This window comes from Artemia sp. Qi Xiang Cuo, chromosome 12 (genome assembly GCF_049724085.1).
Source record: "Artemia sp. Qi Xiang Cuo chromosome 12, ASM4972408v1, whole genome shotgun sequence".
Classification (NCBI taxonomy): Eukaryota; Metazoa; Arthropoda; class Branchiopoda; order Anostraca; family Artemiidae; genus Artemia; species Artemia sp. Qi Xiang Cuo.
The window spans coordinates 44,435,141-44,460,797 of NC_142805.1; the positions used below are offsets into that span (position 1 = coordinate 44,435,141).

Below are 25,657 nucleotides of genomic sequence, written 5' to 3' on the forward strand. Positions count from 1 at the left end.
GTTGAACATAATGGCTATCTCACAATTTTGATTGGATGTGTTTGGGGTACAGATGGGCGTCGGGGGGGGGGGGGGCTAGTTGCCCTCCAATCACTTTCGACTATTAAAAAGGGCACTAGCCCTTTGAATTTCCAATAGAATGAGCCTTTTTGGAAGTTTCTACGACAACACCTTCTATAAAAACCGTATATGCCCCCAGGGCATAACTTAAAACCCTTCCTCTATGGGTTGTGGGGGAATCTCCTCAAAAACACATTTACTATCTTGAAATTAACTACGCTCAGCAAAATGACTATCTCAAAATTTTGATTGGATGTGTTTGGGGGAACGATGGGCGTGGGGGGCTTGTTGCCCTCCAATCACTTTCGACTATTAAAAAGGGCAATAACCCTTTGAAATTCCAATCGAATGAGCCTGTTTTGAAGTATCTACGACAACGCCTTCAATAAAAACCTTATATGCCCCTAGGGCATAACTTAAAACCCTTGCCCTGTGGGCTCTGGGGGAGTGTCCTCCTCAAAAACATATTTTCTATCTGGAAATCAACTACGCTGAACAAAATGGATATCTCAAAATTTTCATTGGATATGTTTGGGGGAATGATGGGTATGGGGGGGGGCTAGTTGCCCTCCAATCACTTTCGACTATTAAAAAGGGCACTAGCCCTTTGAATTTCCAATCGAATAATCCTTTTTTGAAGTTTCTACGACAATGCTTTCTATAAAAACTTCATATGCCCCCAGGGCATAACACAAAATCCTTGCCCAGAGGGTTGTTAGGGGGTGTCCTCCTAAAAAACATATTTTCTATCTGGAAATCAAATACGCTGAACAAAATGGCTATCTCATAATTTAGCTTGGATGTGTTGGGGGGAAGGATGGGCGTGGGGGGCGGGGGCTAGTTGCCCTCCAATCACTTTCGACTATTAAAAAGGGCACTAGCCCTTTGAATTTCCAATCGAATGTACCTGTTTTGAAGTTTCTACGACAACGCCTTCTATAAAAACCTTATATGCACCCAGGGCATAACTTAAAACCCTTGCCCTGAGAGTTGTGGGGGAGTGTCCTCCTCAAAAATACATTTTCTATCTGGAAAGCAACTATACTGAACAAAATGGCTATCTCAAAATTTCGATTGGATGTGTTTGGGGTAATGATTGGCTTGAGGGGGGGGGGGGCTAGTTGCCCTCCAATCACTTTCGAATATTAAAAAGGGCACTAGAACTCTCGATTTTCAATCGAATGAACCCCTTTTAAAGTCTCTACGACGACCCCTTCTATATGAAGTGACCTGCTTTAAAGAAAAAAAAAATAATAAACTGTACATTGTGTCAACATTGATCTAATATGCCCTCAGGGCATAACTTAAAACCCTTGCCTCGAGGGTTGTGGGGGAGTGTCCTCCTCAAAAAGATATTTTCTATCTGGAAATCAACTGTGCTGAACAAAATGGCTATCTCAAAATTTTGATTGGATGTGTTTGGGTAATGATGGGCGTGGGGGGAGGTAGTTGCCCTACAATCACTTTTGACTATTAAAAAGGGCACTAGCCAGTCCAATTTCCCATCAAATGAGCCCTTTCCGAAGTTTCTACGACAACTCCTTCGATACGAAGTGCCCTGGTATGAAAAAAAAAAACACATTGTGTCCACATCGTTCTTTACTTAGGCAGCGCTAGCGCGCTGCCTATGATTGGTAGAAACCCAATTATCTTCTATCATACAATTTTACAGCATACGAAGGATCAACATGTTGGAAAGGCTCCAAGAAAATACTATTAATGGTTAATATATATAATATTATATAAAATAAATATATATATAATAGATTTGCAGTCCATTGTAAAAAAATCTCCTTATCTTGCTCATGTAGTAATGCTTTATACCTGAAGCTTGGTAAACTACATTGTTAATTCCAAACATAATCTTTTTTATAATCGGTATTTTGTTTCCAAGCTCTTTGTATTCCCCTTCACTGGTCACCTTTCTTATGTGAACAGGATTTTTCACTCTAGGAGAGATACACATTTCTGTTATCTTATTCAAATAATCATCATAGTCACGAGTAGTTTGGTACCAGTCATTACTTGATCCAGTCTTTCGAAAGGATATGAAGTCAGCACACAGCTTTTTCTTTTAGTTGTGCGTATCATGACTAGATTTTGCTTTATTCCCGAGATCAAAATCACCACCCTTAGGTATAACCTCTATAAGGATAGGCTCGGTAGATTTTTTCTGTGATTTTACAGAACATAATAAATCAATATTAGTCTGAAATGTTTATTAATTTTTGCAGATGGGTTAGCAACCAACTGTTGAAGATTTTTTTCATGTTGCTTTTACAATGAATTCTCTAGAATGACACAACTTGACTAAATAAATCTATTGATATGGTCGAATGACGTAATTATATATAATTTTCAATGACGTTACGCTATTACTAAAAAAAAAAATGTTTGATCTCATACTGCGACGTCATAAATGGTGTAGCTAGGGGTTTTAGTGCCCAGGAGGGCATCGATAAGAAGTCTCCTGTCTTCATGATTTCTCTAGTCCTCATCGCATCTTCCCAGTCGAGTTACAGGAACCTTTTAAGAAAGCGGATTTCAATTTTACTGGTATGTGCGACGTAGCGACTTCAATGCTGCTCCTTATATAGTTGAAAAAAACTTTATGTTGTTCTTATTTACTTTCTGAATGCTTTCCAAATCATGCAGAGAACCCCCCCCCCCCGTAAAATTCCTCTGGAGGATTTCACCGATAAATTTTCTTCTCACAGAAAATTCTCTTTGTAGGAAAATATATTTCTAAATAACGAATAATATCCGTAAATATTGGGAAAGTTGTAAAATGTACAGCCCTTTTCCTAGGGCCAATGGGGGTCACGTCATCCCCATAGGCATAGTTATTGAACTTTTCAACTATCTTCAATCAGATGATTATCTCAAAGCTTTGATCGGGTGTCTTTGGGGGAAAGGGGCGTTGGAGGGGGAATAGTTTCCTTTTTTGATCACTTAAAAAGGGCACTGGATCTTTTAATTTTCGTTTGAACGGGCCTTCTCTCGTTCTTCTAGCACCTTTTTTTAATTTGGTCACCACTGGAAAAAAAAAGCACGATTCAGTAATTTTTATTCTGGTAAAGAAGACAAAATTCCACATTCTTTTTAGATAGGAGCTTGAAACCATTCTAGGGGAGTTCTCTAATATACTGAATTTGATGGTACTATTTTTATTTAGACCACTTGAACTTTTGGGGGTGTTTCTCCCCTTTTTCGAAAATTAGCCAAATATTGTCTGGCTCATAGCTTTTGATGAGTATAAAAAGCAAATTCTTCTGATGTGCTAATTTTTATTAAAATTCCATTTTTTTAATTTTCGGTTACTAGTGGTTCGAGTTGACCGTGAACTATTTTATTAAAATAGGACTATTCCATAGAAATTGATCATTTCTTCCTTGATTTTGTTGTTTTTTTCTGAAATGTGTTCAAAGATATGACTATTGTGGTTTTCATTCATTGAAAATTATAAAACCCTTATTATAAAAACCCTTTATATGCCCCCAGGGCACAACTTACACCCCTTGCCCTGAGGGCTGTGGGGGGATTATCCTACTCAAAGACCTAACTTCCAGAACTCTCAACTACGTTGAATAAAATGTCTATCCCAAAATTTTGATTGGATGTGTTTGGGGAAATGATGGGCGTGAGAGAGAGGTTAGATCCCCTCCAATCACTTTCGAATATTAAAAAGGGCACTAGCCCTTTTAATTTCCAATCGAATCAGCCCTTTTTGAAGTTTCGAAGACAACGCTTTCTATATAAACCTTATATGCCCCTAGGGCATAACTTACAACCTTTTCCCTGAGGACTGTGGGGGGATTATCCTCCTAAAAAGACATATTTTTTAGGTCTTTTAACTAAGTTTAACAAAATAGCAATATCAAAATTAATTGGACGTGTTCGGCGAATTGGTGAGAGTGGAAGGGGTCTTTGTCGCCTTCCAATCACTTTTGGCTATTAAAAAGGGCACAAGCCCTTCTAATTTCCAACCAAATGAGTCCTTTTCGAAGTTCCTACGACAAATCCTTCGATACGAAGTGCCCTGGTCTAAAACTAGGAAAGAAAGAAATAAATAATACATTGTGCCAACATCATTCCTTGCTTAGGCAGCGCTATTGCGCTACCTATGATTAAACACTTTTAATACAAGTATTGTAGGATTATACAATTTTCTTAGAGTTAAATTACAATAGAAACCTGCTTTACAAGAAAATGTATCTACATTAGTCTTCCCCAGCCGCTTGAGTGCAATGTGGTCACTAGTCAATTTTGTGTCTGGTATATAAAATCTATGAATTTTGTATGAGCTTGTGCAAATCAGAACGGGGTTCAAACTAGAACCAATACACGATAAGAGGGGTTTAAGGTAAATTTATTCGTCGGCATTATCGAAGTGCTTCATTTGATTTATCATTACACTTGCCCTGCGTAAACACGACTCTCCTTGAAAAATTTGAAATTAGTGCCGTAAAATCACTAGCAACTGACATGCATTGCAACAAGAGGGATTGTTCAAGTTGAGGTAATTTCATTTCTAAAAAATCCCACTATTTTCTAGGTGATATAAATCGGTTTTGGAGGCTCTGCCATTATCTTATAATTTTTGTCTTTATTAAGTCACATTGCGCCCGGCAACAGTCTCTCCCTCCGATACAGGGTGCGGCTCTAAATATTAGGAGTAGATGAGGGTAAAGATTGAATATTGAGTAATAATAAATTCATTAAGGGGACTGATCTGCTTACCTAGGTAGCATGATCAGTGCCAAAGGTGAATGTAATAAAAGATAGAAAATCCAGGGTGCATAGTTTTTTTTTTCAAAACTGACAGAAGTTTCAAAGAGTATTATAGGCCTTAGAAATAATAATAAGGTACTAGAAGCCATGATGATGAAAGTGATAAAGAATGGCTCTGAAACGTGGGTGCTCCAAAAAGTCAATGAATACATAATAAACGTTTTCCAGAGGAACCATCTGAGGACGGTTTTATATATTGTTTCATTAACCATATATTGAATAATAGGCTTTTTGAAAGAGGTTCTGATTTTTGGCAATCCTCCTGGGGCTAAACGAAAATATTCCTTACATTGGGCAGAGGAGACAATAAGAAAAAACTCAAAGGAAGTAGGAACTTTAGGGGAGGGAGTAAATAATAAAACTGTGAAAAAAGTTGGTTAGGGTGTATGGGGAGTGTGCCCATGTATACTGGCTAAAAGTGGCTTAAAGGTTGATATCCAAATAACGACAGAAATCTGTCTCAAAGAAGACTAACCAAAATTTAAATATGTTAACTACACTTTTACTGATGAGTTTCAGCAAAGAAGTTGGGATATTAATTGCAAATATTTGAAGAACTACCATAGAGAAAAATATAAAACATCAAAGCAAGAAAATAGCTTAATCTTAGTTTATTTAGTAAGGAAGGTTAGAATAATCAAGGTTTGCACTTTCCTCATTAATAATTTTGTTTAGATCTACCTTGTTTATCTCCCTTAAAAACTCACGTACATAGGACATTGAGGAAAAGTTATCAAAGAAGATACATTCCTTTTGTAATGAGGTCTCTAAGTAAACAAGTGTTTCCTTGTGCCCTTTGTATTTTTTCAAGTCCTTTCGACTTTGTACCGATTTATCTCTTATGCTTTATTTTCCTCCCTTGCATTTTCTTTCTCTGGTCAATATACATGGTACTAGCGTCTCATGAGCTGGCATTTATTATTACTTAGCACATCGTTTCTACTGTTTGAAATTCGAATATGTCCCAATGAAGCCTGCTACAACCATCTTTATATAAAGGATCATGTCATACTACAGAAAAAACAAATATAATAATAGTAAAGAAATTTAATTTCATTTGACTATATCTTCAAAGCACAACGAAGTTTCACAGACCTACTTCTTGGATTGATTCTCAATTCCTCATCACTGGGCGTTATAATTTCCTTAAAAAGGACAGACCACTTTTTCTCATAGTAACTCTCTAGCTCGTCTTTGCTATATACTTTCTGTGCATTTTTCATTTTTTGGCCAATACCCTGGTTTATTGGCTCATCCATATCAATCCCAAGAAAATGTCTCTTCACAATTCTGTCTTCCAAACTATGAAAAGTTAATGCAACAACACGCCCTCCCCGTCTAAGATACTTGTAAGCTAAATGAAGTCCAAAATCTAATTCGTTTAACTCATCATTTACAAATATGCGAAGAGCCTGGAAGCATTTTGTCGCACTATGCGTCAGCCTATCTAACTTATCACTTCGTGTATCAAATCCAATACTATTAGCCACAAGACTAGCAAATTCTTTTGTTGTTCTTAATCTTTGTAGCAAGTACCTAGATTCAATGACATTTCGTGCAATTTTTTTGGCATATTTTTCCTCTCCATATATCTTGAAAATTTTAGCCAGGTCTGATTCCTCTCCATTTGCTAAGACGTCGGCTGCTGTCAACTGACCTGGAATTCTGTCCCCATCCATTCTCATATCTAAAGGCCCATCTTTGCTAATAGAAAAACCGCGGTTAGGATCGTCATATTGCATGGAAGAAGAGCCACAATCAAACAGAATACAATCAACATTACCAGGTTGAACCTCCTTATGAAGAAGATCTCTCAACTCACTATATTTTCCTAAGACAGGTTGAACTCTACCTGGAAATTCTTTTGCCAAATCTTTTGCCTTTAAGTAGGCCACAGGGTCTCTATCAACAGCAATCACCTTAACAGAATCGCTTGTTTCTAAAATTTTTCTTGAATGGCCTCCACCACCAAAGGTCATATCCACGACTATACTGGCTGATCTAACATTCATTATTTCTAAAGTTTCTTCAGCTAACACTGGAACATGAGAGAGTTTTGCATAAAAATTTTGTTGGCTAGATTTTAATAAAGGTGACAAAAGCTTAATCATTCTCATACTCCTACTTGGTCTCACTAAGTTCAGTGATGGACTCATTAGAAAGTATTGATTTAAGAGTCTGGTAGTCTAGACCTGATGAGGATGATTGGGAGCGTCTTGGAAATTTACTCTTGTGATGGCTTTCAGCAGTTTTTTCTAGGCTTTCTAACTCCTTATTCCAAAATACTTCATCAACTTTACTGTTCTCACCTTGATTAAATGTTTCTGAGAATTTCTTTCTGAGAACTTCACCAAAATCCCTGGAAAAAAAGTAAGTGAGTGAAAATAATAGACAATTTTCTTAAACACACTTATCTTAATATCAATAATGATCATGAAACTGGTCTCCTTGGGGATTTTGAGAATTTTGTCGGATAAATTAGTTAAGGACAATTTGAGGCTTAAAGCTTAGGGACTATAAGCTAAACAATAATCTCAGTGAACAAGGGGAAGGAGCAGAGATAATCTAAAGGATATGTGGATCCATTTTGTCAACATAGCATGTGTGAAATATCTTGAAAATAACTTGAGGAATGCAGCTGAAACTTTCAGGTAATAGTGGGAGGGTGAGAGGATGGAGGAGTGACTAAAACTCACACAAGCGTTTTTGCATTATAGGCCCCTTTAAGAATAAATTTAAAAAACTTTTCCCACAAAATAAGTTTTTCAAAGAAAGGCAAAGAACTGGATTAAACCAAAAATGAGCAAAAATAAATCAAATAATCTACCAAGAGCGTAACTACCACAAATCAGCATCGATAAATAAATAAAACCCAAAATGAACAGAAATTACAATAAATAACCAAGTAAAACTCAAAACGAACCGAAATTAACATGAGTAGGGCTCAAAACCCCTATGCCTTCCCAAGGCCTGAACATAATTTGTACTTTACTGAAAAAATGTAAATGTTTTTACTTTTATAACCTTAATAAATCAAATAATATTAACATTTTGATTACTAAATTTCAGTAAGTGTATATTAAACTGACAACGCATATTCATTTGTATTTTTTGATGCTGTTTTATTTAATTAAATAATTAATTTATTGAATATAACAACCTATATGCCCCAGGGCATAAATTACAACCCTTGCCCTGAGGGCTGTGAGGGGGTTGTTATCTTCAAAGACCTATTTTCCAGAACTTTCAACTACGTTAAACAAAACGGCTATCTCAAAACTTTGATTGGATGTGTTTGGGGAAATGTTGGGTGTGAGAGGGGCATTAGTTACTCTCCAATCACTTTCAACTACTAAAAAAGGCACTAGTCCTTTCAATTTCCAATCAAATGAGCCCTTTTGAAGTTTCTACAACAATTCTTTCAATAAAAACCTTGTATGCCCCCAGGGTATAACTTACAACCCTTGCCCTGAGGACTGTGGGGGGTTGTCATCCTCAAAGACATAATTTCCAGAACTTTCAATTATGTTTAAGAAAATTGATTTCTCAAAATTTTGATTGGATGTGTTTGGGGAAATGGTGGGCGTGAGAGGGGGGTTAGTTGCCCTCCAATCGCTTCAGACTGTTAAAAAGAGCACTATCCCTTTCAATTTCCAATTGAATGAGCCCCTTTTGAAATTTCTACGACAACGCTTTCTATAAAAAACCTTATATGCCCCAGGGCATAACTTACAAACCTTGCCCTGAGGGCTGTGAGGGGGTTGTCATCCTCAAAGACCTAATTTGCGGACCTTTCAACTACGTTGAACAAAATGGTTATTTCAAAATTTTGATTGGATGTGTTTGGGGAAATGGTGGGCATGAGAGGGGGTTTACTTGCCCTCCAATCACTTGATTCCATCTTCAAGAGCTGTACTGTTTTATCAGGAATAGCAATACATGCTACTAACTGTGTCTTAATGGTCAGAAAGTCACTGGCATAACTGTTCTTCAATTGGAGAAATCATCTACTACACGATGGACATACTGGAATTGATCGGTGAATAGAGTATTGAATAGATACAGCTACATTTTGTCAGTTTTAGCAATTATCAAAACATATACTGGCAGGGAATCGGCCGCTCAGGCCCACGGACTCGAAGCCACACTTCAGACATTTGAATTTATATTTTTACTCCGTCTAGCGAAAAATTTTTGTGCCATGAACTCTATCTGAGCAGCTAAAGGAGATTGTTGCAAGTTATGCCCTGGGGGCATATATGGGTCTTATGGAAGGGATGCTCATATAACTTCAAAGAGGGCTCATTTGATTGGAAATTCAAAGTTCTAGTTCACTTTTTAAGAGTCAAAAGAGACAGGAGGACAAGTAGCCCCCCCCCCTCCACGCCCTTTTTTTTCTCAAACCCATTCAATAAGATCTTTGAGACAGCCTTCTTTTTTTTAAATAGTTCAAGGACCATATAACGAAAACTCCGAGGCCGACCCAGCCCCCCAGGGCCCGAGGGCAGGCGTTGTAAGTACAAAAACTCCAGTGTCAACACAGCCCCCCAGGGCCAAGGGGACAGGCATTATAAGCTATGTCCTGGGGCTGTATGTGGTTCTTATGAAAGGGATGCTTGTATAAACTTCAGAGAGGGTTCATTTGAATGGAAATTAAAATTTATAGTTCATTTTCTCAGAGTGAAAAAAGATCAGAGGGCAACTAGCCCCTCCTGCTCTCTATGGCTCTGGGTTTATCAGAAAGATAAACCCATCCGATAAAAATTTGAGGTGACCATTTTGTTAAAAATAGTTCAATCATCAGATATTAAAACTCCAGGGTCAACACAACCCCCCAAGGCCTAGGAACAGGGGTTGTAAGCTATACTCTGGGGGTATATATGGTTCTTACAGAAGGGATGCTCGTATAAACTTCAGAGAGGGCTCATTTGATTGAAATTAGAAAGTTCTAGGTCACTTTTAAAGAGTCAAAAGAGACCGAAGGGCAATTAGCCCCCCTGCCCTTTTTCCCCAAACCCATCCGATAAAAATTTTGAGATAGCCATTTTGTTAAAAATAGTTCAAACATCAGATAATAAAAACTCCAAGGTTGACACAAACCCATTTATTCACTTTGATATTGTTTCTTGGATACCAGTTTTGATACTTTGATTAACATTTGATTCAAACTCAAAAACTCAAACTCAAAAAAACTCTAAAATTCAAACTCAGAACAACCAGAAATTACTATTAAAGAATAAATGAAACCCAAAACGAACAGAAATTAAATAAACGATCACAGCAAAAAAACTTAAAACAGGTACTAATATAAATGAATAAATAGATCTTAAAGCAAATAATGCTTAGATTGAATATGAAAATCAAGCTTAAAATAAAAAAAAAATCCTACTGAAATATAAATGAAACTTAAAACGAACAGAAATTAAATAAACAATCAATGCAAACAAACATACAATAAATATTAATGTAAATTAATAAATAAATCTTAAAACTAGTGAAACTTAAATTTAATATGCAAATCAAGCTTGAAACAAACAAAAATCCCTACAAACAAGATTTTGGGTATCACCTCCTTTTCTCACTGTAAAAGTCTAAAACCTACTGCATCATTGGTGCTTTACTGAAAATTAAATAAAAAAAACAATGTTTTTTAAACTGAAAGTAAGGAGCGACATTAAAACTTAAAATTAACAGAAATTATTCTGTATATGAAAGGGGCTGTCCCCTCCTCAACGCCTTGCTCTTTACGCTAACGTTTTTTATTGTTTTAAAAAATAAAGTTGTGAGACAGAGTCAAACTTTAGCGTAAAGAGCGAGACATTGAGGAGGGGACAGCCCCTTTCATATACGGAATAATTTCTGTTCATTTTAAGTTTTAATGTTGCTCCTTACTTTCAGTTTAAAAAACTTGTTTTTTTATTTAATTTCTGATCGTTTTTTAGTTAATGCAGCTTTTATTTTGGCTCACCATCATTGAATAAGTAAACAAAATTTGCATAAGAAATTTACTTTTCTTTTGCTAAATGGCTGTCCCTAAATTTGGTTCTGATGTAATTTACAAATTAACTTACATAACGAACTTCTATATTTGTATATATTTCTTCTGGCAAAAAATACAAAGTTGCAGATTTTTGCAGATATGAGCTTGAAACATATGTAATAGGGTTTTCTGATATGCTGAATTTGACGGTGTGATTTTCATTAAAATTCTTTCACTTGTAGGGGATGTTTCCCCCCTCTTTAAACAGTCTTGGAAAGTATAAACAACATCAAATTGAATATTTAATGTATAATGATACTAATTGTTGAAAGATCCACCAGTTCAAGAATTTATTTCACTGTAATTTTATTTTTATTTTCAATGCTGTAAGAACTGAAAAAGAAAATATTTGTAATAAAATTTGTTTTCAGTTAAGCGCCAATGACACAGTAGGTTTTTGGTTTTTATTTACAGTTAAGGAAGGAGGCAGTATCCAAACTTGTTTTTAGTGAAACTATATTCGTCTTGAACAACTTTAGAGAGAACTAATAAAATAACATAAACATTCGGTGTACATCGATATGAGTTGCTGAAAACTTGAGAGTTCAAAGTGTTAATATAGTTATAATGTATTATTTCAATATATTAAATACAAAGGAAAACGTTTGTCACAAAATTGGTTTCCAGTAAAGCGCCAATGACGCAGTAGGTTTTAGACTTTTACAGTGAGAGAAGGAGGTGATACCAAAACTCTTGTTTGTAGTATTTTTGTTCATTTCAAGCTTGATTTGTACATTCAATTTAAGCTTCACTTGTTTTAAGATTTATTTATTAATTTACAATAATATCTATTGTATATTTGTTTGCATTAATTGTTTATTTAATTTCTGTTTGTTTTAAGTTTCATTTATACTTCAATAGCAAAATATTTTTTTTTGTATTAAGCTTGATTTTCCTATTCAATCTAAGCATTACTAGCTTTAAGATCTATTTATTCATTTATTTTATTACTTGTTGTATGTTTTTTGCTATGATTGTTTATTTAATTTCTGTTTGCTTTGGGTTTCATTTATTCTTTAATAGAAATTTCTGGTCATTTTTGTAAATGGATTTGTAAGATTTTTTGTAAGATTTGTAAATAGGAGATTGCTGGGCAGCACTAGAAACGCATTTAGGAATAATAAAGGCTCTATTGGATGAATGCAGACAGTGGGCTTCCAAATTATTAATATTATAATAGGTTAGTAGTTGAGGAGGAAGATTATTGTGGAACGCAAAGTAAGCAAGCAATAAGTTTAGTTTTTGTATGATTTGATCTAGTGAAGCTATGCCAAAATCTGAGTACAAATCACGGGTTGGATATAGATGAGGAAGCCAAAAAACTGCTTTAATGGCATGGTTTTGGGCACATTTGAGTTTTTTAGTGAAGGACTGGTTTATATTTCCCCAAACTGATCCACAATAAGAAAAGTAAGGAAAAATAAAGGAATAATAGAGGGTAATTAGGATGTCAGGAGGAAGAAAATAATTCATGTGGTTAATCATAGCTATTTGTCTCAAAATTATTGCTGAGATGTAAGAAATATGATAAGAGAATGACAAGCATGAGTCAATAAATACACCAAGAAACTTAGCAACCTCCACATGCATGGGCATAGGCAGCATATTGTCTAGGGGGGGGGGCAGTTGATAGTGTGATGGAGTTTTATCAACTGCTTTTTCCAAACCATCTGCTTTTTCTGCCATATCTAATGTAAATTTGAAGGTCTAGGGGGGGGGGCAGCTGCCCCCCACCCTCCCTACACCCATGTCCACATGTGGGAGGATGTTGGAGGAGTAGTCTAAACATTTTAATTATGATTTTCAGCTTGGTTTCCAAACAAAGCAGTCAACAGAGCATGTATGAGTGGCTCTTTTGTATTTTTTACATTCTCTGTTAGATTCTGGATTAATTCTTTCTGTTGCATTCCTGACCATTTTAGAGGTATTTAATTCCTTAATCCATGAATTTTTTTGTCTAACATCTCATTTTGGCATAAGAGGCAATGTATTTCTCAGATTAAGTCTTATTTGAGTGTTTAAAAAATGTATGTAGCCTAGATCTACTTTTCTACTCACCCTCAGAAGCAAATTATGGCATCCCTCATGGATTGATTTTAAGGCCTGCGCTTTACTATTATTCTCCATGACCACACTGCCTTTTCTATGATGAAAACAATAAGAATTCCAAATAGGGATAGGTCCTTTTATTAGACAGTGAAACAAAAATATAAAACAATGACTCTAAATATTTTGATAACACAGTTGGTCATCATCATCAGTAGTGTTACTAACTTATCAAAATTAAAACAAACTGCTTTTATACTAAACAAAATAATCACTTCTGGGTCAAAGCAACTTACCAGTCCACTGACTTAAAAAGTTCACTAACTGTTCTTGAATTTTTAAATACTGCATTGAGTAAAGGTGGTACAAGTTTCTTCAAAATTGCAGGTCAAAGCAGGTTACTGGTCCATTGACTTAGAAAGTTCACTAACTGTTCTTGAATCTTGTAATACTGCATTGAATATTCTTCTAATTAAAAATAAAATAATGCTGAATTTACAGGTGCTAAATTTAATTTTGATAAGTTAGTAATCTACTGATGATGATGACTGACTGTGTCATCAAAATATTTAGAGTCTTTGTTTTATATTTTTGTTCCACTGTCTAATAAAAGGACCTATCCCTATTTGGAATTCTTATTGTTTTTGTCATAGAAAAGGCAGTGTGGTCATGAATAATAGTAACGTCATATATATGGGGATGACAGACCAACTTCAGAATCAGCAACATTTCATTTGCTATTAGAAGAATAAAATGATAAATTTAGCACCTGTAAATTCAGCATTATTTCATTTTTAATTAGAAGAATATTCAACACAGTATTACAAAACTCAAGAACAGTTAGTGAACTTTCTAAGTCAATGGACCAGTAACCTGGTTTGACCTACAATTTCAAAAAAACTTCTACCACCTTTACTCAATGCAGCATTAAAAAATTCAAGAACAGTTAGTGAACTTTTTAAGCCAATGGACTGGTAACTTGCTTTGACCTGGAAGTGATTATTTTCTTTAGTATAAAAGCAGTTTGTTTTAATTTTGATAAGTTAGTAACTCTACTGATGATGATGACTGACTGTGTCATCAAAATATTTAGATTCTTTGTTTTATTTTTTTTTTTCACTGTCTAATAAAAGGACCTATCCCTATTTGGAATTCTTATTGTTTTGGCCTGTGCTATGTTTAGCTTATGTAACTGATCTGTTTTATGTGAAAAAAAAGAAACCTGTAAGTTCCAGCAGACTTTGTTATCATAAGCCTTTCCATGCCCATAAAACCAATAGTAGCTATCTTCAGATATCCTTGTTTCTGTTTTTGAATAAAGTATCTTTGATGTTTCTTGATGAAATAAATCAGAACTTTAGTCAACTCAAATAAATTTCTTAAAGAGAGTACATATGTGGTTTGTACACTGACATACATGTGATAACAATGGAAGGGGTAAAATTCTAGACAAGCTACTTTTTTCTATCTTGGAAAGGGGCTAGGTTAGGAAAATTAAATTTTCAGATATGGATTTAAAGGCTAAAGTATGTCCAAGAAAGGCATTTTAAAGTACTCTTCCTCCACTCCTTCTTTCTCTAGAGGGACTATGACCTTTAAAGATCTTTGTGTTATAAAGTAAAATCTTGCAAAATAGATCTGCTTAAAGGAAGTAAAAGAAAATATTTTCAGCTTCACAACTTTGCTCAATCCCAATTTATGAGGTTTCAAAGAGATGGCACTTGGGTGTTTGTTTATAGGCTAAAAAATTGTCAAGATTTAGAGAAGACATAAATATTGAAAAATGTGATAGAAAAACCAGAAATACAAGGGAAGGAGTGAAGACAAATGTTCTTTCCCCTGCAAAATATGTTAACTAGGATTATCCTGCACATTATGAAATAAGAGTTGTTTTCTTAACATGTTTCCTTATGTTGTAGACCAACCCTAGCCTTATACTGAATTACATTTTCAAAACTAAAACCAGAGAAAAAGAAACTGAAAATTGAGGTAGCCTAGGTCTATAGTGTTGTTTAAAGATAGTAGCTCTGCAATATATTCTTGGAATATGTTTTTGGTCCTGGATTTATTACTGAAAGTTTCATTTCCTTAACTTAACCCCTTTTCAAGATAATGAAAAGTAGCTTGTCTAGAATTTTACCATAGGCTAGAAGGAACTACATAGCCTAAAATAAGGAATTTTCAATGTTGTTTTCAGAAATTTATTGTTTCGTTCTATAACTGGAACCTAAAAAATAACATGGTAGATACTATAGGCTATAGGAAGTTATTTCATTCTGGTCTATTTTGCTTGTGAACATTGTGATTTGCAGTTCAATAAAAGATAAGGTTCAGAAACTTTATACAGTTAAGGTGTCCTTAAAGCGGTAATGTTATTTATCTTTAATTGACCAGTATAAACCTTGCAAAGGGCTTTTTTTCTATTGAGCTACAGGCTAGCTAGGCCATACTAGCTTTGTCAGAAAACTTCTAATTTGGAAACGATTCCTCAAATACCTATTGCTACCCGCTTTCGTCGGGTCAATTGGCCATTTTCCAATAACGGTTACAAATCTTCGATAAACTGTAGACATTTAGTTTCCAGTTCTAAAAGTTTGTACCCAAAAATTTTGGTTTCCTAATACCAATTTTTAAAAAACGTTGCCTAACTGAAATCCCATACGGTATCTAATAAACAAAGGGTTTCGCTATAAAAAAAGGTAGCAGTAAAGCAGATGAGGCACTAAATTCAATTTCGACAAATGCGCTTGTAAAGATTTCAGGTTCTGCTTTTTGAAGAAACAGGAACAATAAGAAAAATGTTCCAAATGATGAGGGCTTTCTTATCTTTCGAAATGGCTGAGTTAGAATAAATGAAACTTCTATGAATGAATTTAGAAACTTATATAGTCATTAGGCCTTCCCAAAAACTTGTTTCCAAGACGCATTAAATAATAAACTACTTTTCTTGGAAAGGGGATATCTTAGAAAGTGGCATTTTTAGGAAATGACACTTTCAGTAATAAATCAAGGGACAAAAACATGCTCTGGGAAGTAGCCTATTGCCAAGTTGCTATGTTAAACCTCTTCCGATTTCTTAGTTTTCAAAATTTGGGTGTAATCCTAGGACATAAGCTCCAGGTCAATATCTACAAAATCATATTATTGAGTTAGGAATAAAGTGAATACACCATTCAATGCCTTTTTTTATGCTGATTACGAATATAGGCTAATAAGCATTTCTATCAGAAATGAATTTCAGCCCCCCCCTATATAGGCTATACCTAACCTTGAATTGGCCTATATAGAGGGGGGGGGGCTGAAACTCATTTCCGATAGAAATGCTTATTATATTCGTAATCAGCATAAAAAAGGCATCGAATGGTATATTCACTTTATTCCTAACTCAATAATATGATTTCATAGATATTGACCAAGCTCCACCCAGGGGCATTGTTTTGGGGTGGCAAGGGGGGGGGGAAATGCCCCTCAATAATGTGGAAAAAAAATAATATTATACATCCCATGCCCTTTGACTATCCAGATATGGACCCTTCTTGCCCCCCCTCCCCCAAATAAAAATGCTGGAGATTTGCCACTGGCTCCACATAAGAAAACAAGTCTTACTTCATAATTCTTGCATTGGTCATTAAGTGCCAGAGGTCATTAAGCAAAGCAGTTCTGCAAGCATGCCAAAACAAGAAAAAGAAACATTTTCTTCTACAATTGAATCATAAGTTTTTGGAACAGCCTAAGTGAGACAGCAGTAAAATATACAACAACTAATGGCTTCAAATCAAATCTTGACAAGGACTAGGCAATAAAACCATGGCTCACTCAATGGGACGCGGCAGATATACTGCAGTCCCATCATCACTAACTGGCATACTATAGATTTTTGTATTTAAAAATGGAGAAATTGCATGTCAAATCCATACTTATTTTTCATAAATAAAAAAAAAAAAAATTGTACAACAACAAAAGAAGTGAAGATAAAGGTTATCCCCATGCACAATGTGTTAACTATGATTGTTCTGCATCTTATGAAGTAAGAATTGTTTTCTTAACATGTTTTCCTTATGTGAAATTTGTCTACTTGACATGTCTATTACCTATTGTAATTTTAACAAAACAACATTATACCTTAATTTTCAGTTTCTTATTTTCTGGTTTTAGTTTTGAACATGCAATTCCTGTTACTTGAGTAGAATTTTGAGCCATTTTGCAAGATTTAACTTTTATAACACAAAGATTTTAAAGTTCATCTAAGGTCAGTGTCCTCTAGAGAGAAAAGGATTGGAGTTAGGGACTTCAAAATGCCTTCCCATGACCATACTTCTGTCTGTAGATCCATCCCTGAACATTTCATTCACTTAGCCTGAAACCTTTCCAAGATAGCAAAAAGTAGCTTGTTTAGAATTTTACCAAAGAGTCCTAAACTGCTAGAACCCCTTTAAGAAGTTAACTGTCAATGCTTTATTCATCCTGACTTTTCTTGAAGTATTTGATAATTAAATTAAGAAAAAAAGTTAAAGTATAGTTTTATTATATGCATGAGCCAAATAATTTGAAGTTGCTACCAATAAACACTAGCCAGAAGCACTTTCCACTAGAATTCTGGACTTGTTATCCAAGTCTAGCCAAATCTTGTCCTTTTGCAAATAGTTTTCTTGTAGCTTTCTGCTAATTCTGAATAAAAGAAAACAAGCCAGCTTTATTTTTGACCCTCCAAAAAAGGCCTTATAGTTCTCAAATAGAACAAAGTGATTTTACAACAGAAATCAGATAGGGAAAAATTAATTTAAAATTCAGTCAATTCAGTTGAATAAAAAAAAAAATAAAGAATATGGATAACAATCAGAGACAGGAGGGTCATTTATTGGTAGCAATTTGGTGGTCCCCATTAATGTGAGAAAAAAAAATATTATACATCCCATGCCCTTTGACTATTCCAATATGGACTCCTCTTGCCCCCCCCCCCCCAATAAAAATGCTGGAGATTTGCCCCTGATCAGAGAGGAAAATTTTATCTGATTAGTAGAAATGTGCTGGGTGTTATAAAGTAAAATCATTGTTTAGTGCTTTCTTTTAGTTTTGTGTTTATCCTAGGGCAGAAGTTTGGACCATCAGAGAGATTAGAGTGCATTACGGTATCAGGAAAAAATGACCATTATATTTAGAAAGAACATAGAATAAGGAATCTAATGGTACTAATTTCATTGTGTTAACATGTTGCCTTTTGAACTGTTGTGCTTTAAAACTTTACCAGGTATGGGCATTACAATCATGATTACACCAAAGCCTCTGTATTGAGACAAGATGCAACCTAAGGCTATATACAAAAGTTTGACAACTATATGGGCTCACCATTAACATTTGTGATAATTTTTTGTCTACATTTGGTTGGTACTGTCAAATAAAGCTAATTAAAAAAACAATTGAAATCAGGAAAAATTTCTAGTGACTACTGCACTTAAAATTTAAAAAAAAAAACATAGAAAAGGAATCTAGTGGTATATTTCTGTATTAACCTTAACTATTTAAGTAACCTTAACTATTTAATTTCCTCAAATTTTGGAATTTCAGAGTCTTCTTGCATAATAAAATGTCAGTGCTAAGGATGCTAAATTTTAGCACCCTTGTTTTTAATGCCTAGTATAATTCAGATTTGAATATCAAATGCGTTACTCACTTACTACTACAATGTTTAAAACCCTATAAATCAGGATTGAATATACATATGAGACTTTAATCAATATCCTTGTGTCTTACCATTTTTGAGTTATAGACCTAATTTTTAAAGGTCAATACCCTTTGGAGGGAAAAGTAGTGGAGGTAGATAGTTAAAAAAAAACATCCTAAAAAAACAAAAGATACCATTGAGGCTCTGGTTCCATTCCGGAAAGTTTCATTCTTCTAAATCAGCCACTTTCCAACTTAGCCATTAGAGTTTTATTAGAATAAGTTCCAAAGCAACCATCTTGAGAGCAATTATATGACTGAAAAAATTTTCTGGAATAGCATATAAACAATATGAAGAAGTATATTGGTTAGTTTTTGCCTCTATTCTCAGTTTAGGTATTCTAGATGTGGGTAAACATTTTTTTTTTTTTCAACACCAGGCCAGCTCTCTTCAATAAGTCTATTTTCTAAAAAGTAGTTGGGCTGTGTAAAAAAAAAATCTCTCTTGGAGCAAAAATTTTTTTTTTTTCATTAATCAGAGCCATTTATTGGATTATTAGAGTTTACTTCCAGTCTTACTGATTAATGCCAACTAGCAAAATCAATTAACAATAATACTCTTTTGCATGGCCCCTTCTGAACTAAACACTATAATAAATAACAAATGGTACCATTTAATTCCCTTTTCAGCAGTGCTTGGAAATGTAAGGGCTGCTAATATGTCCCTTGTATCTCAGCCCCCTCTCCCCCCTATTGGGGCTAGACATAGCACTGGGCTACATGCAAAATTTTACTCATATCCCAACTACCAACTTTGCTTATATCAAGCTTACTGTGAAAGGCCAAGAGCTTACAAAAGAAGGCTAAAATTAAGTGAAAAGTTTCAAACAAACTTGTTTCAAGCCTTCTAGCTGCCCAACTTTTGCCTTATCACAAGCTTGAAATAAGCCAATAGCAAATTGTTGATTCAAGCCTGTTTCAGTGCCCATAATTTTAAAAACATACTTGAATCAAGCCAATGGCAAAGCAAATCCTTGTCTCAAGCTTCCTGCTCCTAAAGATACACTTAAAATCAGCAAGGAAAACAACCTAATGGCAAGGCAAATCTTTGATCCAAGCCTTCTACTTTGAAAATATGTGCAATAGTACTGCCCAAGTAAAGACCCCTGTGGCTTCAATTTGTTACTCATTTCATCCAGACACTTTGTATTGAAGGGGTAGTTGTAGACACTTTTGGAGAGGACTCATTCAATTAGAACTTGAAAGTTCTAGTGCCTTTTAAAAGAGTAAAAATGATTAAAGGAGAACCAGCCCCCTTCCCATGCCCTGTTTTGGGTAAAAGGGATCAACAATTTTTTATTGGAGGGGGAAGGTAGGGGACCCAGAAATGGGCCAAAAAGCTTTTTTCCCTGATTGATTCTATTTGCAGCTCTAAGTCCATGGGCCAAGGGGAACCTAATGTACGAGATAAATACATCAGAGCACACAAATACCTCCTGTCAAGAATAGGACCTATCAATTTTTTTTTCACAGTTGGCTTAATACTTATATCTGTTGGGTCTTGGATAAGGGGACATCAGTGCAGAAGAATAAACTTTTGTCCTCATCAAAAACAGGCTTGCTAATACCCATTTTATGGTCCAAAAGTGATTTCAAGGCAACCAACCTCCCTTTCACACTCTTTTCTGCTTCCCATCCCCCCTTCAATAAACTGCATGGTATTGGATCTAAATTTTGATATGGTCCTTTTTTTCAGAAATGTTGAAAAGGCTATATGCCTCTTGGATGAGCATAATCCTCAAAGTCAAAGGGGCAATGATTAGACCATGTAAATTAGCCATCATTCACAGATTGATTTTAGTAGAAAAGCTCTTAGGGATTGTTCATTAAGCCCAGATTCCCAATTTTTCAAGAGTATACTCTAGAAACAAGGGATTTCAAATCTTATGTTGAGGGAGGGGGAGGAGTTGAATAATTTTGTATATGATCCACTGTAAGCTCTAATAAAACTTTTGTTCTGAGCTCTTTTATTTTAACAATAAATAAAAAAAGAACAACTTCAATGGCATCCCACCCATTAGACTACATTGCCTAGAAAGAATAGGGGAAATAACATAAAAAAAAAAAATGAAAATCTACCACCCACCTCAAAATTCACAAGATAAGCAAGAGATTAGCATATTGTTTCACCAACTCAAATAAACATCTAAACACAATCCAGAGACATCAACTCCAGGGGAATCTGGAAAAAGAAGAAACAAAAACTCATTATTAGCTAGGAAATATCTGCCATTTTTTAAGATCCCAGATGAGTGGCAGATATGTATGGACTCTGGGAGTAAGTTCCATTTAATTGAAGTCTGACTGCAATGGTGGAGTATTAGAAAGCTCCTGTTTTTGAATTGAAGAAAGTCTCACAAAGACTAATAACATCTAGAAGGCTACTATACTCTATTTGTTTCAACTCATCAACCAAATAACGCAAAATCTGTGTCTAAATACAGTTAAGTAGCAAAGTAAATCAAAAGATGCTATCCATTATCACGTTATCAAATTGTGTATCTGGAATATCTCTAGAATTGTTTGAAACTTTCAGGGAGTGTCAAGGAAGAGGGGGAACAATACCTCGAATTACGAATTAGGAACTTTGCCAGAGTTACCTCAAAAGATGGTGTATGCATCCAGGTCATCAAAATTGTATATGTGTCATATCTCAGGAATGGCTTGGAGGATGAAATTGAATCTTTTAGGTATTGTTGGGGAAAGGATGGAGGGACATTAAGGACACTTCAGATTTCGCGTTTGAGGAAGGTTGAAGAGGGTAAATAATTCTCATTGCTGATCCAAAAAATTTGGGTACTGTATGTTCCCATGGGTTTTATAATCTAAGGACAGTTAAGTTGCAAGTTGCAAATTATCTAAGTTGCAAGATAAATCAAAAGACACTATGTGTTGCCAGGTTATCAAAATGGAGTATTTACCAGTATATCTAACTACTACTAGTAACAACTCACTACAGCACCAAGCCGTCTGAGGCCAACACAGCTGTGCTTGCTTCTCCTCCATCCCAATATATTCAAAGCCTCCCTTTTCACACCCTCCCAGGAAGTTCGCATTTCCTTTAAATCTTTCTTTATGACGTCCTCCCATCCCAGACGAGGACGATTTGCTTTCCGTTTAGCCGTAGACGGTTGGCCAAAAAGGACAATCTTCAGCAATCTGTCATCCTTCATCTGCACAACGCAGCCTAACCACCTCAACCTTTCTTTCATTATAGCCGTAGAAAGCAGGATTGAACCACATTTTTCATAGAGCCTACTGTTTGAAATACGGTCAGTCAGCCCGGTACCCAGAACAATCTATAAGCAATTTCTCTGGAAAACATCTAGCAAATCTTCATCTGCTTTTTTGAGTGCCCATGCTTCAGAGGCATATTTGACCACTGTCATCACTGTATGTTCGAATATTCTAATCTTGGTTTGCAGACTTGTTTTCCTATTCTTCCAAACTTTTTTTAACTGTGAAAAAAACACACTGAGCCTTGGCTAGTCTACTTTTAACATCTTTGCTGCTCCCACCGTCTTTACTAATAATGCTACCAAGGTAAGTGAAGCTGCCCACCTGATCAATCTTTTCGTTACCCAACTTCACCTTTTCATCTTCACTTATTCCTAGCCTTAGTGACCTAGTCTTCCTACCATAAATTTTCAAACCTATTCTAGCACCCTGAACTCGCAAAACCTCTAAAACTTCTTTCATTTTGCTCACACTTTCACCTAGGATGCTTAAATCATCAGCGTAATCTAAGTCCAGGCGACTTTTTCTTCCCCATTTGATTCCATGGTCTCCCATTGCCTTTCATGTGCTCCTTAAGACAAAGTCCATCAAAATAATCCATACAAAGGGGGATAGAACATAACCCTGCTTAACTCCTGATTTAATACAAAACAACCACATTTCCTACCTTAACTGCAGCAGTGTTATTCTTGTACATAGAACTAATCACTTCAATGTATTTGTCTGATATACTACACCAGGATCAGACCTTTGCTAAAGCTCTTCTATCAGCAGAATCAAACGCTTGCTGATAATCTATAAAACTGAGGACCAAAGGTGTTTGACAACTCAGGCACTTCTCAATTATTAACCTAAGAGCGAAAATTTGGTTGACACATCCTCTACCTTTTTTAAAAACGCACTGCTCTTCTCTTAAAACTTTGTCTACAGCATCTCTCAGTCTAAAAAGCATCATATTGCTAAGTAATTTGCTACATACAGATACCAGACTAATGCCTTGATAATTACCACACTCACTCTTATCACCTTTATTATAAAATGGCCTAATTCAGGTTTTCCTAAAATCGTTTGCTACTTTTTCAAACACCCTTTTTCAAAAATCATATTCATAATCTTCAGTAACTTATTTCCAACCCCAGAGCCACCATATTGAAGAAACTCATTTACCACACTATCAGCACCTGGAGCCTTATTATTTTTTTCCTTTTAGTAGGCTACTGTCACTAATTCTTCCTCGGAAAACAAATCTTCCTTCACATCCAAGGTATCACGAACTTTTTCATTTTGTCCTATATCTTTCCCTGCAACTCTATCTTGGTTTAGCAAATTCTCAAAATGTTCTCCCTATCTTTCTTTAATTCTTTCCTTATCACTAATTGTGGTCCCGTTCCTATCGTTAACTGGGACAAGTCCAGATTGACTACTCTTTCTCAATTTATTAACATGTCAGTACAATATTTTACTATTATGCCATCTAGCTTCATCTTCCAGATCCTTGGAAATTTTATCCATGGCCTCCACGTCACACCTCCTTAGTTCATATTTTAGTGCTTTCTCCTCTTTCTTTACATTCCGTTTGTTTTCTTTTGATCTATCAGTCAGATACAATCCCCTGTATCCCCTCCTTGTACAATCCCCTTCTCCTCTCGCTTAAATAAAGCTTTTTCACTAATATTCTTGGCTGCAGTCCTAGCCTCCTTCCCTAAGACACCTTCAGCACATTGTTTTCCACATTGTCAAATTTAAACTCTCAAGTTTAGTATTCAACTGTTCCTGGAACGTTTCTCTCAAATTCTCATCCCGGAGTCTACCAACATCATAACTTCCTGGGAGTTAGTTGCCCTTCCGAAATTTCAGCTTTAATTTAACCCCAGACACTACTAGATTGTGATTTTTACTTTTAACATCAATAACAACACTCCTATATACCTTAATATCTTGTATTGATCCTGCCAGTCTTTGGTTTACTATAACATGATCAAAAAGTTTTGTGGTCTTACCATCACGTGGATACCATGTTAACTTATGGGTCATTTTATGACCAAACATTGTATTGGTTATAACTAGATTGTTATACCTACAAAATTGCAAAAGTTTGTACCCATTGCTGTTAAAATCTCCTAGTAAAAACATCATATTTCTACCTGGGACCCTGTCTATTTGCTCTTGTAACTGTCAGTAAAATTCATCTGACTCACTAGTATCTCCGTCTGTCGGTTCTACAGGGGCATATACTACTATGACTGATAATTTGCACTTTTTAGTCATAAAGTGATCCATTAGTATTCTATTATTAATACCTTCCCAGCCTAAACAAGACTTAGCAGCTTCCTTATTCATCATGAGCCCTACTCCCTGTCTATGTACCCATCCTTCCTGCCTGAGTAAAGAAATTCTATATCCCCTAATTTCATTATTCCTACCCCCGGGATATGAGTTTCTGAAACTCCTAATAAGTCCAGTTCGAATCGTCTTAATTCGTCAGTCAAAATATCGATACGATAGTTATTTGTTAACGTCGTAACATTCCCAGTTCCAACTTTCATATTCTTTAAATCATTGACATTATTTTGGCCTCAAGAAAAGAAATGATCCCGGATACCAGTGCAGGACGGGGATCACTTATCTTCTTAAGGCTACACCAAAGTGCTTAAGCCGGCTAAGAACCAAACAGCAAGAAGTCCCTGGGACCTCCAGTATGAATTTTAGATAGCCTTAATAAAAAAAAATGCTTGCTGAGCATACAAAAAATGATATTCCTTTGTCGGGGGGGGAGGTAGAACCTCTTATTTAAGGTTTCTTGATTACGACAGTGTAAGTGGCTGTCTTAGAATTTGAATTCCCTGGTGTTTTGGCCCTCTTTGGGTAAAAATCAATATTTTTGGGCACAAAAGGGGAGAAAATGCAACTTTGCTGTGGTACAAACTCTATTGTTGCTTAATTCAAATTAGCCCCCTTTTCATATTTTACTCCACTGGTTTAGTACAATTGCCCTGGGAAAAAATAAAAACTTTTTCTCAATAGACAATTTTTATTCAAAACGCGTTTTAAACTCTTAGTTACTATGTTCTATGGTTATTTCTTTAACAGCGCTGCAGAGTGACCTTGACGATTTGCATCCTTCTAAAAATTATAGCTTAGTAAACTATACATCATTTGCGCTGGCTTCTGATTAATGGATAATTTTCTAGGTTTGGATTGTTTTGGTGGGCTTTTTCTGGACGGAAAAACTTCGTCCTTGCTAAGTTATCTATTATGGGCTGCCTGCCTTTAGTAGCTTAATTTTTGTAGGCATAAATATATAATGAGTTGGAGGGAATAGGCTTGAGATCAGAAGGCTTGGGGGACGTTTGCCCTTCTCATCTTACTTTCTGCTTATTTTGAGTTCGACTTGATTATTTATTGTAATTTCTGTTCGTTTTGGGTTTTATTTATTTATTGACGGTGATTTGTGGTAGTTCTATGCTCAGAAAATTATTTAAATTATTTTTGGTTTAATTTAACTCTTTAGTTTTCTTTTAAAAAATTATTTGGTAAAAAATTTTTTAAAATTAATTTATGTTTTTTTGTTTTTTTTTTTATTGGCACAGTATTTTTCATTGGAAAAAAAGAGGAAATTTTAAATCTTTTTTTTTTCTTAAGAATCCATAGTTTGGCTTACTATTTATACATTGGAAAAAAGATTTCAACAACTTTTAATAACATATGCCCTTTTGAAAATCTGCACACGCTTTGTATTATTTAATTTAGTTTTATACCTCC

The 25,657-nt window shown here is 35.2% G+C and overlaps 3 protein-coding genes across 4 annotated transcripts in view; 1 reads left to right on the forward strand and 2 right to left on the reverse strand.

The window, feature by feature from the left end:
- Positions 1-5,883: 5,883 nt before the first annotated feature.
- On the reverse strand, positions 5,884-7,007 carry LOC148946160 (12S rRNA N(4)-cytidine methyltransferase METTL15). The gene has a single exon (XM_089097822.1). The coding sequence runs from the start codon at positions 7,005-7,007 to the stop codon at positions 5,913-5,915; it is 1,095 nt and encodes a 364-aa protein (XP_088953948.1). The 3' UTR covers positions 5,884-5,912.
- LOC148946161 (ubiquinol-cytochrome c reductase complex assembly factor 2) lies at positions 6,973-15,563 on the reverse strand. The gene is made up of 2 exons (XM_089097823.1): positions 15,434-15,563; positions 6,973-7,210 (listed from the first exon to the last, which is right to left on the reverse strand). Exons 1-2 carry the CDS (start codon positions 15,508-15,510, stop codon positions 6,973-6,975), a joined length of 315 nt encoding a protein of 104 aa, XP_088953949.1. The 5' UTR covers positions 15,511-15,563.
- A 148-nt stretch (positions 15,564-15,711) lies between these two features.
- The window catches only part of LOC148946162 (deoxyribonuclease TATDN1-like), a 60,080-nt gene continuing 50,134 nt past the window's right edge, over positions 15,712-25,657 (forward strand). The window contains exons 1-2 of one of the 2 annotated variants that reach the window (XM_089097825.1): positions 15,712-15,779; positions 18,858-18,965. In XM_089097825.1, the coding sequence (XP_088953951.1) occupies positions 18,950-18,965 (16 nt within the window). In that variant the 5' untranslated portion in view covers positions 15,712-15,779; positions 18,858-18,949. Of the gene's footprint in view, positions 15,780-18,857; positions 18,966-21,230; positions 21,349-25,657 lie in introns of those variants that run through there. The other variant, XM_089097824.1, reaches the window with a different exon arrangement.